This window comes from Acomys minous, assembly GCF_964271855.1.
Source record: "Acomys minous genome assembly, chromosome: 1".
Taxonomy (NCBI): domain Eukaryota; kingdom Metazoa; phylum Chordata; class Mammalia; order Rodentia; family Muridae; genus Acomys; species Acomys minous.
Window position 1 is genome coordinate 108,667,288 of NC_140483.1, and position 14,468 is coordinate 108,681,755.

Below are 14,468 nucleotides of genomic sequence, written 5' to 3' on the forward strand. Positions count from 1 at the left end.
AGGTGATGTGATATTGTATAATTGAAACTGAACTCTTTTTTTTAAAGATTAAACAGCAGTTGTATTTGCCTCCTTTGTACGCCTGTGCATTTGTTACTGCATTCTGGGAAGATAAGATAGAATGTTTGTAACTGGCCATGGCCCTGGGTATTTATTGAATGCTTACATATAAGCCATGTGATGTGTATACAGTACTTATTGAGAAAGCTCTGGTTCATATCTTTGTAGTGCTTAATGTCCACAGAAAATACATGATAAGTGATCATTGTTTTGAGTTCTTCAAAATAAGAGCACTTTATAGGGCTGGCTAACTCTTGGAAGAGAGAAAGATGTCACTTTTATTATAAATGTGATTGTTTCTGGAACCACAAAATGTAGTATACATGCTGATGTGGTGGAAATTAATTGGCCTTAGGTCACAGTTACTTTCCCAAAATGATTTGAGTTTTAATATTTTTACTTTTCAAATTGAAAAATTCTTCATCAGATTAATTGTGCTTCATAATATTCAGCATAAAGAATAGTAAGAGATACTGTTTTGAGTCAAGATTTTTATTTTTATGAATAATTAGAAAAATAAACAGCATATGAAAACTATATGTTTTTTAGAGTAACAGCTACATTGAAATCTAGGAGCCTTTAGGGCTGCTTTGTATTAAAGTGTCCAAAATGATAACTGATGAGTAAGAAACAGTTACGTTAGTTTACAGTCACGTTTAAGAAGTTATCACCCAGGAAAGTTCCGTATCTTCACGCATTTCATTTGTCAAGACTCTGTGATGACAAACAAAGCTGCTGTTCAAAGACAGAACTCAGTGTGCTCTGTGGCTTTGGGGCATTTGAAGGGCAATGCATCTGATGTTAAGTAGTACTTTAAGTCGACGTTTCTTCTGGTCACAGGTGTTCTTTAAAGAAATTTTCCTGTACATTTTGGAAACATCTACAAGCTCATTTGATCATAAGTGGATGGTTATTCAGACACTGACAAGGATCTGTGCAGGTATTTGGAATTAATCTTTATTATTTTCTGCGATGAAATGTGCTTATATTCTAAATGCTCATATTCTAAGATTATTGTATTATCACAGATGCTCAGAGTGTGGTGGATATTTATGTAAATTATGACTGTGACTTAAATGCAGCAAATATATTTGAAAGACTCGTAAATGATTTGTCAAAAATTGCCCAAGGACGGGGCAGTCAAGAACTTGGTATGAGTAATGTTCAGGTAAGAGCTTAATCTTTTTTTAATTTAAAATTTTCCAAGGACGAGACAAGCATTTTCTTAAAAGATCTTTTTGTCTTTATTTTATTTCTGAACTATTATAGGAATTGAGTCTGAGAAAAAAGGGGTTAGAATGTTTAGTTTCAATTTTGAAGTGTATGGTTGAATGGAGTAAGGATCAATACGTGAATCCCAACTCTCAAACGACCCTTGGTAAGATATCATTTTGAGTTTAATTCTCCATTCTTTTCAGTCGGTGATAAGTTGGAAGATATTTAAATAAACATAGTCTTGTGTTGTATTTATTTATGTAACATAATGAAAAGTCCTTGTAAGCATTAAAGTTATTTTCAACTTACACTTAAATTTTCCAGTTTAGTTATAAATACAAAGACAAGACTACTATAATCTATATTGACATTTCTTCTTACAGGTCAGGAAAAACCCTCAGAGCAAGAGATAAGTGAAATCAAACACCCTGAGACTATAAACAGATATGGAAGTTTAAACTCCTTAGAGTCCACATCATCATCAGGAATTGGCAGCTACAGTACACAGATGTCTGGCACTGATAATCCAGAACAATTTGAGGTCCTAAAGCAGCAAAAAGAAATAATAGAACAAGGGATTGATTTGTAAGTGTATTTGAAACAGAAATGTTACAGAGCATCCCTCAGCCACTAATGTGCCAACTCTGCCCTCATTTTCCCTACATTTCTCATTGTTTTTCATTTATTCTTTATTCTCTTGGACCTAAAAATTAAATGGCTCTGTATTTAGTTCTCCTTCACTGAAGTCTAGCCCGAGCAGATCCATAAGATGCCCGACCTGTGGGTTCTTCTGTGTTAATTTTGGACCATGTATCATGTGCTGTTGATGAACAGAGGATGTCGTTTTGCACTGTTTTATTTACATCTGATTTCATAATAACATGAAAAAATGTAATGTTTGAAAATTCGAGTATTTATGTTGCTCCTTTTAGGTTTTTGTTTCCTCAAGTTTAGTTACACATTTCATTCTTGCTAGGAATTTTATTTTTATTTGTTAAAATTAAGCAGTCATTTCCTATTCTAACCTGGCTATTCTCCTAGACTCTGATCTTGTGAAATCAATTTTTCTCCTAAATTTTCTAAAACAACCTACAAAAGACCTACAGAGACATTCCTTGTAAATTTTTTCTTGTTTAGCGAACAAAATAATGAGTCTATTTCTTTTTTAACTGACATGGCAGAATTTGGCATGGCTCCCAACATCTAGGCCTGGTGGTTTACTTTTAAACCCAGCACTTGAGGGCTTGAAAGAAACTGCAAATTTAATGGCCAGCCAGCCTTGCTTTCTTGGTGAGCTCAAGCCCATGAGAGACCCTGTCTCAAAAAACAAGGTGGACAGAGCCCAGGAAACAACACTTGAGGTTGACTGCTGGCCTCCATACTCAGGCACACACATAGAATTCTTGATTCATTTTGAATTGATTTTTGTATAGGATAAGAGAATAGGGATCTAATTTGTTTTTGTTGTTGTTGTTGTTGTTGTTTCTCTTCCTCCTCCTCCTCTTCCTTCTCCTCTTCCTCTTCCTCTTCCCCTCCTCTTCTTCTTTTTTCTTCCTCCTCCTCCTTCTTTCTCCTCCTCCTTTCTCTTCCTCCTCTCCTCCTCCGTCTCCTCCTTCTCCTCTCCTCTTCCTTCTCCTCTTCCCTCTCCTCTCTTCCTCCTCTTCCTCCTCTTCCTCCTCTTCCTCCTCTTCTTCTTCCATTCTACATGTGGATGTCCAGTTTTCTCAGAATCACTTGTTGAAAATGCTGTCTTTTCTCTAATGTTTTTCAGAGGGTTTCTGTTTGTGTTGTGTTGTTTTGTATTTTAGAATTTTTTTTGTCAAAAGGTAGCTGAGCTGGGATGTAGTGTTGCATGCCTGTATTCCTAGGTCTTGTAAGGCAGAATCTATGTGATACCTTTTGCTGTGTAAACTTCTCTAAGGGAGATGTAAATAAACATCTCATCTGGTATAGGACACCAACCACAGACTAAATGAGCTGTTCTTTCTAAGTGTAGTTTGGTGAGCCAGTGGGTTTAATGAGGGTTACTTAGAGGCTGAAGGGCAACTTATAGTGGCTATCAAAAAAATCAACATATGCTAAGATAGCTTTATCTTTTAAATTAAGTCAATTAACTAATTAATTGAGGAAAGGCTTTTATGAGGAGTGAGGAAGCAAACACACAGAAAAGGGCCCCTGAAAAGCAAGGGACTCAGGAAACCAACACCCAACTTTTCTTTGAGGATTGGAGAATTTTAAGTATTGAAAGGGTCTTCCTCCCCTAATTCCGAGTTAGTCATTTCTGGACAAAGACAAGATTGCTGACTGGCTCATTGTGTAAACAAGTCATGATCTGGCATCAAACTTGTTCTGAGCCATTCTATCAGCAGGGAGCCCTGCTTTCAGGAGAAAATGTCCAAAAAGTATTCGTTTTAAGCTTCCAAGTTTTTGTCTTAAGTTAGGGGCCAAGAAAGAATCCAGTCAGTCACCTTGGAAGTTCACCATCTTTATTATCTAGCTATGGCCTCTCTCCTTATCTGTCTGCCTACCAGGAAGTCTGTCTGACTTCCAGTTCTTCATTTCCCCATCTCAGAAGTCACCCTAACTACTGTTAGGGTTTGGGGTACAACTTTTTCTAACTATTTAAAGCTGACAAAAGGGGTGATGAGGGAGGGACAGCAGTGTAAGTGCCTCAGAGGAGAGCTAATCTAAGAGATCAACAGTAAAACTTAATTGAAAGATCCAGAATGCAGGACAGCCCCTATAATGACAGCATGCATCCTTGGAGCATGTGCATGTGAGATAGCATCTGTCACATGGAAAAAGTGAGACTGTTAGTACTACTGTAACTCCTACTGAGAGCACAGTTGTCACAGCAGTCATTAGAGGAAGAGTCAGGCAAGAAAAACCACCCCAGAGAGTCCTTGGTATGCTCTGTCAGAGGCATTAACAGGAATGACAGAACACATTCTGGAAAGTCCATTGATTGATTTAAGGGCTTAAGATGCTTTACATTGGCCAGCGTAAGTTCATAAGTTGGCCATTGGGTGTCCTCCATCATAGCCTTATATAGGAACATTAACAGACAAAGTCAGTGAGGAAAATCTTTCATATCACGGTTAACGTTAAGTCCTGTTTAGTAAGTTGAAACATGATTGTTTAGTTGGCTGAACTGTCTCAGAACCTTCATCCCAGAAAATCCCTGTAGAGTGAATGATAAAGTCAGAGAAACAGTCATCTTTATATTTAGATTGATATAAGTTGTTTTTGATAGATCAAAGTGTAATTGTTTGAAGCTGATTTTGATAGATCAAAGTATAATTGTTTGAAGCTTTTTAAGAGAAGTAAATTGTTAAAGTAAATGTCTTATACAAGTAGTAAACACCAAACCCCTACTCTGATCTAGCCAACGGACAGGACATTCTCCACAGTTATGTGGAGAGCAGGGACTAACTCTGACATGAACTCTGGTGCCCCATATTTGATGACCTCCCCTTTGTGAGGAGGCCTGGTGGCACTCAAAGAAAGAATAGGCAGGCTACCAAGATGAGACTTGATAGCCTGTGACCATAAAGTGGGGGAGGAGATACCCCCCCCATCATGGAGCTAAGGGAGGTGAATAGGGTGGGGTGGGAGGGAGAGAGGAAGGGGAGGATACAAGTGATAGGAGAACAATTGAGTTGTAATATGAATAAATTAATAACAAAAGAACCTCAGATTTTTCAAGGAAAAAAAATAAAGTAAATGTCTTATTGGTAGCGCTTTAGCAGCAACAGATGCTTCTGCCCATGCACCAGCTGTAATGTCCAGTGGAGGTGGACAGTATGAGCCAAACCTGAGTGAAACCAAACTTCATTTGGTGAAGTCACAACCAGACATCAACATCTAATTGACATTTAAAAAGAGATGGATAAAACCATTGGGTCTTTTTTTTTTTTATAGAATTGTCTAGCAGTGTTCCAGGGATACCATTTGGATATCCTGAATAATTTCCAAAACCTGTGAGTTTGACAGCAGGTTTTTTTGGAAGCCCCTTTAGCCAGGAAATATGGGTTGTTAAAGTACAAAAAGGACTATTACCTCTGTGAGACATGCTCCTGTAGAAAAAGTTAGTGGGTCATAGTTGATAAATATAGTCCCACCCCCCAATTGGTCTCAATATTATAAGAAGATGGCTCTTTTTTTTTTTTCAGGTTAGATATTGTAGTGCTGAAATAAGCCAATGTCTTGTCCTATATCTCATTGTTTACATTTCTTCAATAGTTTGTTAAGAGTTTCATAATTTATATAAGCTTTTAAAGCCTTTTTTCCATTGTGGAAAAAAATTTGCTATTTTAACCTTTATGCACAAGTTTTTAATGCTATTATTTTTACAACTTCAACATCTTGCTTTTTTTTATACCATGTGACATAGTAACACCACAAGCAACCGTACCATCTTTTACGAGAATTTGGGGCTTGAGGCTGGTGGCTAAGCAGTGTCTACCCTTTCTTTGTAAAGTTCCACCAACAAGCCAAAGTTCTGGTTTTATCAGCGCTCACTCTGGGAGATGAGTGAATTCATTGGGCTCACTCAGCGTAGGTGAGGACTTACTGACAGGAGCATCCTGAGAGCAGTCACAGTCTTTACTCAGTATTGATGATAGCTTTCCCATTACTGTATAGGTAGAGCCTCCTTTCATTAACCTTAAATTTTAATTGATTTGATGTGTATGTGTGTTTCGTGTACATGTATGTGTATTACATGCATTCTTGGTGCTCACAGAAGCCAGGAGGCTATGTCAGATCCCCTAGAACTGAAGTTGCTGATGGCAGAGAAATGACATTTTTAGGGAGATAGCTTTTCTAGCAAGCTGAAAGATGAATTAGAATATGGGTAAAATGAGAGGTAAACACCATTTAAGAACCATTAAGGTAACTTATGATGGATGAGTCACCAAAATAATATAAAAGTACAAAGTAGATTATTTTTAAGCTAAGTAACATTTGAGTTGGCTCTTAAAGCATGAGGGAGAGTTCCCATGTGAGCAGAGACTGCAAAGGGCACTCAAAATAGTCTCCAAACATATTAGGTTTAGGAAATTCAGTAGGATGTGTAGGAATACATGAGAGAAAGGGGTAAATTGGAACTGTACTGAGAAAAGCTTTATGAGCTGGTCTTACCTGTTTAGGTAACTGTGCCAGAGTCTTTTCTTAAGTTGTCTCCTCTTCAGCACTGTCACTTAACCTCTAGTTGACCACTGTTGGTAGGAATCAGAAAGTCCGGCATGCTGCAGGCAATGTGAAGTGACCCACATCATATTTGAGACTCTCTTCTAAGAAGAAAAATGTAAATCTTGTGCTGTGCAGTGATTCTGTGTATGCTTATGTTGGTTTCTCTTTTCTATGTGCTATTAAGAGAGTAATTTACTGTTCTGCAAAATCTTCTCAGGGAGTATGAGTAGTTTTCTCTTTTTAATCTTTTTATTAATTTCATCTAGATTTAATAAGAAACCAAAGAGAGGGATACAGTACCTCCAAGAACAAGGGATGCTTGGCACCACACCTGAAGATATAGCTCAGTTCTTACATCAAGAAGAAAGACTAGACTCGGTAAGAATACCATTTCATTTCATTCTAACCCTCTGTCTGCAGTTTATATGTGTGTTTAAAACAGTAACTGGTAGCATTGTACTAGAGCCTGTGTAACCATATGGTCAAAGCTTGTAGTTCTTAGGATCTTCTGTTTTATAAACGATTATGTCAAATGGAACATGCCATTGAATGATAATTTCTATTCTTTGTTTTTACATTAGACTCAGGTGGGTGAGTTCTTGGGAGATAATGACAAATTCAATAAAGAAGTCATGTATGCGTATGTAGACCAACATGACTTTTCAGGAAAAGACTTTGTTTCAGCTCTTCGTCTGTTTCTGGAAGGATTCCGTCTTCCAGGGGAAGCTCAAAAAATTGATCGGTTAATGGAAAAATTTGCTGCAAGATACTTAGAATGCAACCAAGGGTAAGTACCATTCACATACTTTTTGGTTGTCAGTTATACCCACAATAGTCAGATTTAATTCTCTTCCTTCAGACAGTTTATATTATCTACTATTGGGAAGTGTTGACACATTCATCTATAATTGTAATACATGATAGAGTGTTGATCCTGAGGGAGAACAGGAAAAATGGTGTTTGAAATGGCTTGTTTATATGAAACAAAGCTTATGTGATAACACTTTTTTTTTTCCAGACAAACCCTTTTTGCTAGTGCAGATACTGCTTATGTTTTGGCCTACTCAATTATCATGTTAACCACAGACCTTCACAGTCCACAGGTACGTTTGGTTTTTTTCTGTATCAATTTTCACAGTCAGTAGTGTACGTGTATTCTTTTGAGTCCATCAAGTACTGAAATTTATGTGGCTAAACTAATTACGAGAAATAAAACGCTTTCCATTTGATATTAATTCTAATATGACATAAGTATTTGTAAAATATTTATCAGTCTACAAATTGACTGTTGTACAAAGATTGAAACAAATTTTAACCTAAAAAGATGTTTTAGGTCTTCTGAATATTCTTTACATAGAAAATGCTATATTTAATCTGTCTTTTAAAAAATACATTCATAGTTTGGCAGAGAGATTAGTACCAGAGGTTTTATATAAATTGTGTGTGTGTGTGTGTGTGTGTGTGTGTGTGTGTGTGTGTAAAACACTATTAGAATTGCACCATACCTCACAGTTACCAGTGGTCAACCTTTATGTAGACATACACACATTATATGGTACATTATCTTCAATCCAAGCATTCAGAAGGTGGAGGCAGGTAAATCTCATGAGTTCAAAGCCAGCCTATTCTTCATAACCCAGGCAGGCCTACAAAATGAAACCTTGTCAAGAGAAAATAGAGCTTCTTAGATAGTTATCATTCTTGAATATATGTTAAATTATATGTTAGACTAAGATATACTGAGACAGTTAATTCCTTTGCAGTTTGCTGCAGATTAAACTTTGTAGCCTAAGGATCATTTTCTATGTGTTTTAAAATATTCAAGGTGAGATTGATATGGAAAGTATACAACATAATGTGGAAGCATTATGTGTGAAGTTATACCTACCTTAAAATCCAGAGATGAATGTATAGGACTTAAAAAAAAGGTTTTAACAATTTATATTTGGTTTGGTAGTTATTGGTATTATAATCAGAACAGCTCATCTTTAGTGTTTTGATTATCTTTCATGATTTCTTTCCACTACCACCACCCATGTTTTTATAAGACATTCCACAAAATACATATTTAGCTATCTTTCTTTAAGAATTTACACCTGGTTTCTCATCTGATTTTTTTTTTTTAAGTTTGAGCTATGTAATACTAGCCTGAAGTTAGATACCCTTGTAATTACAAGATTTTCTTTTTAAAAACATTTGGCTTGGGGCTGGAGAGATGGCTCAGAGGTTAAGAGCACTGACTGCTCTTCCAGAGATCCTGAGTTCAATTCCCAGCAACTACACGGTGGCTCACAACCATCTATAATGTGATCTAATGCCCTCTTCAGGTGTGCAGGTGTACAAGCAGGCAGAGCACTGTATATATAATAAATAAACAAATATTAAAAAAAACATTTGGCTTACTTGGTTTTAGAAATAAGCAATGTCATATGAAGCTATACCATGTCCTTTTATACATATCTATAAATGTATAAAAATGTATATTTTGAAATTTTTCTCATCTTTTTTTTTTGGTACTGAAAAGTTAAATTTCTGAACAGGGTTTGGAGCCACGATGACTCAGAGGTTAAGAGGGTATACTGCTCTTGTAGAGGGCCTGAGCTGGCTCCTAGAGCCTCTGTCACACAGCACACAACTGCCTGTAACTCCAGGTCCAAGGGATTCAATTCCTCTTCTGCATTCAATGCACATACCCAAATATAAGTCATAGGCATACACAATAGTTAAAAAAATAATAAAATAATTCTCTAAAGGGTTCTGAATATATACATTTAAGGTACATCATTTTGAAAACAGTGTCTTGTCTTCAGGACAAAGCTCTAGTCCATGAAGTGTATTTGGGGCTCTGGCCTAGTGACAGCAGTTACTTACTCTCAGATGGTTCCACAGCAGACTAGATACCATGTGTTGATGAGCCTGTGTATGTAGAACGGCTAGTGAGTGCCTGTGAAGCCACATAGCCTATTAGAAAATTAAGCTCACAGTCTTGGCTTAAATGATTTGTAATTAAGGAACATATAGATTGTAATAAATGACATTGTTTTTGAAGAATACAGATAATTTTTTAAATTCCTTAATACCAATTTCTCATTCTTAATGGTTTACACAGTTCAAATGTAGATGATCGTTAGCACATTCTTCTTTATGATAATTCACCTCAATATTATTGGATAAGTCCCCTAACATATATGGACTAAGTTAATGATTTTTTTTATTCTGAGGTATATTTATGTATTTTTATAGTCATAACCAGCTTTTACATAGTTAATACCCCAAACTAGGGACAGCTTAATTTAATCATATAGGAATAAAATTCAAGAGTAGTATGTTCCATACAAGATTTTGAGTAAAGGAGCCCTTGCCCAAATGCAGGCACTTAACAGTTACTTCATATTTTTCATAAGACATCATGCTGCCTCTGATTGGCATGACACCAAAATATTTCGCCATAGTAACTATTTCCAGGTAATTTTAATCTTCCTTTACTTCAAATTATGATAACTTTGATTTTGTTTTGTTTTCCTTTCTTTCTTTTTATAAGTATCTGTCTTTTAAAACTTTAGGTACAACACCTTGCTTTTTTGGTTTTTAAAGCCATGACCTGAGATAAATTTTTTAAATGTATTACATTCTTTGGTATTATTGTCTTAAATAACCAATTCAATTTTAAAGTTCATGATATATTTTATAAGAAAAGAATTCCTGTTTAACTTTCTAGCATATTAGAGTCGACTTGCAGAGTACTGTAAGCTTACATTGATGTATTTGTTTGCCCTGTTTATATCCTATATTATATCATGCTATTGTATATAGTGATCTGGGCTTTCCAACATTAGATCTATAAGCCTGTGCTGACTTGCTGCATTACTGTTCTGTAGTGCATATTAAAGGTGGCTTACCTTTAGAATCCTGCTAACTCTTGGTGGTAGAGGTGTGTCTAGCTAAATGTCTCTCTTCAGAAATACCATAAGACAACTGGGTTTTGTCTGTCTGATTTGCTGGAGATAGTGTGTAATATACTTTGCTATGTTAATTCCATGTTTAGCAATACTGCTAACATCTTACAAATAAATCAACTTGTATTCCATTACTTTATTAAGTAGACCATCCCTGATGAGGATGCTTAAACAGATGATTCTCAAGCTGCTTCATCCAGGTCACCTAGTGTAGTGCAGTTGCTGTGATAACTCAGAAAATGATAGGTGGTGTTAAATAATACTTAACTACTGTTATTTTTACATCCACTTTTTTTAGATAATGAAATTCCATTTCATTTGCAAGTAGTTCATTCTGAACTATGAATTGAATCTTTTGTTGTTTCCAATAGTTTGTGGGCTTTTCTAAGAGCCTGGTAAAGGTTGTGTTCACATTGGTCATCTTTCATCCTCCCTCCTTCCTCTTCAGATTTATCCTTTCCACCTAGAGTGTATGCCCGCCAGAATACGTGCCACGGTGTCGCTCTCCTACAGTGCCTTATTTTCCATGACTTCATTTTTGTGTACGTTTTATTGAATATTTTTCATTTCTAGATTTCAGAATACTTACAAAGTCTCTTAACCAGGTATTTTAATTCTTTAAAATGAGTGAAACTTTTATGTTGATTTTTAGGCGTGATAATGTTTTTTTTTTATCTAGGTTAAAAACAAAATGACAAAGGAACAGTACATTAAAATGAATCGAGGTATCAATGACAGTAAAGATCTCCCTGAAGAGTACCTATCAGCCATTTATAATGAAATAGCTGGCAAAAAAATATCAATGAAAGAAACAAAAGAACTAACAATCCCTACAAAATCAACTAAGCAGAGTAAGTACCAGATTAAACAAATCTGAATATTCAATGAGGAGACATGGTTGTGTGGTTTGGTTTGTGTTTTACGACTGGCTTCCCTATGTTCTTCAAGCTGATCTGGAACCTTTTTGTCTCAAATTTTAAAAAGCAAGGAGGTATGTGCTTAAGGGGATTTTGTTTTGTTTGCTTGCTTTTTGATTAATTTAAAATAAAAAGAAACCATGTAGAACTGTTAAAATGGTGATAGAATTTTTTTTTTAATGTCATGAAGAAAACACTTGACTAGTGATTAATAAAAGAAAACCTAAGTAATTAACAGTGTTAGGAGTGTTTAAATATTAGCTTGTCCATTTAGCAGTTCATTTCAGCAGGGATTTGGAAATAAAAGAAATTAGTTAGAGAACACTGGAGAAATAGCTCAGAAGTTAAAAGTATTCGCTCCTCTTCCAAAATACCTGCGTTTGATTCCCAGCACCTACGTAACTGCTCACAACCATCTGTAACTCCAGGTCTGTGGGATCTGACCCTCTTTCCGGCTTCCTTAGGTACCAGGCATGCACGTGCTACACAGAGATACATACGAGCAAAACTCTCACAAAGAATTAAAAAATAAAAGACATCTACAAGTAACACAATTTTGTCTTTTTTTTTTTTTTACCATTACACATGAATAGAAGCTGGGTGTGGATGAGGCAAGATTATTGCCTTTCTAAGCACTTGTACTTGGAAGTAAAATCTCAATTTTGAACAAAATACTGAAATAAAAATATTTTAACAATGGGACAAATGATAAGATTTTTAGGATAAATCTGTTCTGAAATTTCAGAATTAGAGCTCAGGGCATTAGGGAGATTCTGTCAGTGGAATATAACTGGCCTCATTCCTTATCTTTCTTAAAATTCAGAAAGAATTTTAATAAATTCTCTCTATAGGCAAAGAAACTTAGTCTTCCTCTAGCAGTCCTATCCAATTCAAATAATCTTAGCCATCTCCACCTTATCTCATCATGTCTATTTTTAATATGTATTTATGTGTAAAAATAGAGAAGAAGAATGGTGTTACTTGTGGGCAGAAAAAATTTCCAGTGTGGCAAAATAATGAAAAAGCTTTTATTCAATGACAGTTGCTTGTAAAACCCACGAGATCAAGTGGGAAAGACAGATACGGAGCTAGATATCATTGACTCTAGTCTGCTGCAGTATCTGTTAGCAATTTATTTGGTGGTGCTGCTTCGGCTCTCCTTACATCATTAAATATATTAATTAAGCCTTCACTGTTACACTTAAGCAAATGTCTGTTTTCTGCTTTGATTTCATTTTGCCTAGATTATAGCATCCCCATATCATTTATTTTTCTCTGTCCTCATTTGATACATGATGGTTGTAGTCAGTGAGAAAACAGATAAGGGAAGAAGGTAGTGGTGTGCTGGGAATGCTAACATTACTTGGGAGCCTTTTGTTTTGCTAACTCAGGACAAATTCCACAGTTTTTGCCTCTCTTCTGTTCTCTGTCCCATGTTTGTTTGGTTTCCTTGATAATTTCATTTTGAGTGTTGTGCTCTGTGAGATTTTTTTTATATTACAGATTTTCATTTACTCCGAAATAGTATTCTACCACCCCCAAGGTGCCGTTCACACTTCTAAAGTGAAAATTCAAAGGGAGATGTGTCTCAGTGGTCTGACACTTACCTAGCATGAGCAGGGCCCTTAGTCCAGTCCATAGCACATCCGTCAGTCAGTCAGTAAATAAGTACATAAATTGAGTAATTCTGTTGTTGTTTAGTATATTTAGAATGTTATGTAACCATCACCTCTGGCTAAGATTAAAACATTTGGAATTGGGCAAGGTGGCACACACCTATATAATCCCAGGCTCGGGGAGGCAGAGGTAGGCAGATTTCTGTGAATTCAAGGCCAGCCTGGTCTACAAAGCGAGTCCAGTATAGCCAAGGCTACACAGAGAAACCCTGTCTCAAACAAACAAACAAACAAAAAACTGGTTACTCCAAAAACTATCCATCCCCTCTGTCTTTGTCTTGGCAAACACTAGTTTACTGTTTCCCTGAGTTTACCTATTTCATATGTTTCATGTATGTAGACTCAATATGTGATCATTTCTGTCTGGCTTCATAGAACTATTATTAATTAGTGTTAATTATTGGCATTTACTTTACAGTGTCATCTTAAAGTACTTCCTATTTTAAATGGTAATATTTGTTATTTCAGATGTAGCCAGTGAAAAACAAAGACGACTTCTGTATAACTTAGAAATGGAACAGATGGCCAAGACAGCTAAAGCACTCATGGAAGCTGTGAGCCATGTTCAGGCACCTTTTACAAGTGCAACACACTTGGAGCACGTGAGGCCTATGTTTAAGGTTAGAATTACCAGTAACTTTGTACACATAATTTTTCTCAGTATATTTTTTAAGTCTAATAATAGAGCCTATTCGATGTAGAAGATATCCTCCTGGTTATTTAGAGTTTAACTAATGATTTTTTTTCTGTATTAAAGAGTGAAAGACAGTATGCAGTGTAAGTAATTGGTAGAAGGGTAATTTCAGGAATTAGAAAAAGAATAGTTTGCCTTCTTTTTTCAGTTATAAGTGATTTATTCCTAAATCTTCAGCATTCATTCTAATTTCAAAGTGATCCCAAGGCTCACACTCTCATCAACACTTCTAGTCTAGGAGTTCTGATGGTTCTAAGTAGATCTAGAGCCATAAGTTCCATTAAGAAACAAACTGAAATACCTAATCTAAAATCTGAAATGTTCAGCATCAGCCATCAGAGAGGCTCTTCCTGAGTTTTGTGCAGGTGATATTGAACATTTCTTTGTTTCTTAGCCATTTGTGTTCCATCTTTTGAGAACTGTTTAGTTTTGTACCCATATTTCAGCTGGATTTTTTATTATTTTTTAGATATTCAGTTGATTTTTTTTTTTTTTAGTTCTACATACACTATACAATAACCCTTTTTTTTTCTTCTTTCTTCACTTGAATAATAGTGCCCTTTGCTGTACCAAACCTTTTTTAGTTCCATGTGGTCCCAGTTATTAACTGTTGATCTTCATGCCTGTATTATCAGGGTCCTATTCAGAGAGTTTTCTCTTATGCCATTGAGTTCAAGCACATTATCTGCTCTTTCTTTGTACCAATCCTTTATGGAGGTCCTTGACCATATTTTTTTTAATATAAGCATTATTTTAT

At 35.7% G+C, this 14,468-nt stretch overlaps 1 protein-coding gene across 1 annotated transcript in view; it reads left to right on the forward strand.

The window, feature by feature from the left end:
- Positions 1 to 14,468, forward strand: part of ARFGEF1 (ARF guanine nucleotide exchange factor 1) — an 81,780-nt gene that overhangs the window by 37,354 nt on the left and 29,958 nt on the right. The window contains exons 11-19 of the mRNA XM_084772893.1: positions 901 to 1,000; positions 1,089 to 1,228; positions 1,330 to 1,438; positions 1,659 to 1,860; positions 6,735 to 6,846; positions 7,050 to 7,255; positions 7,487 to 7,571; positions 11,104 to 11,275; positions 13,486 to 13,637. Coding sequence (XP_084629019.1) covers positions 901 to 1,000; positions 1,089 to 1,228; positions 1,330 to 1,438; positions 1,659 to 1,860; positions 6,735 to 6,846; positions 7,050 to 7,255; positions 7,487 to 7,571; positions 11,104 to 11,275; positions 13,486 to 13,637 — 1,278 coding nt within the window. The remainder of the gene's footprint in view (positions 1 to 900; positions 1,001 to 1,088; positions 1,229 to 1,329; positions 1,439 to 1,658; positions 1,861 to 6,734; positions 6,847 to 7,049; positions 7,256 to 7,486; positions 7,572 to 11,103; positions 11,276 to 13,485; positions 13,638 to 14,468) is intronic.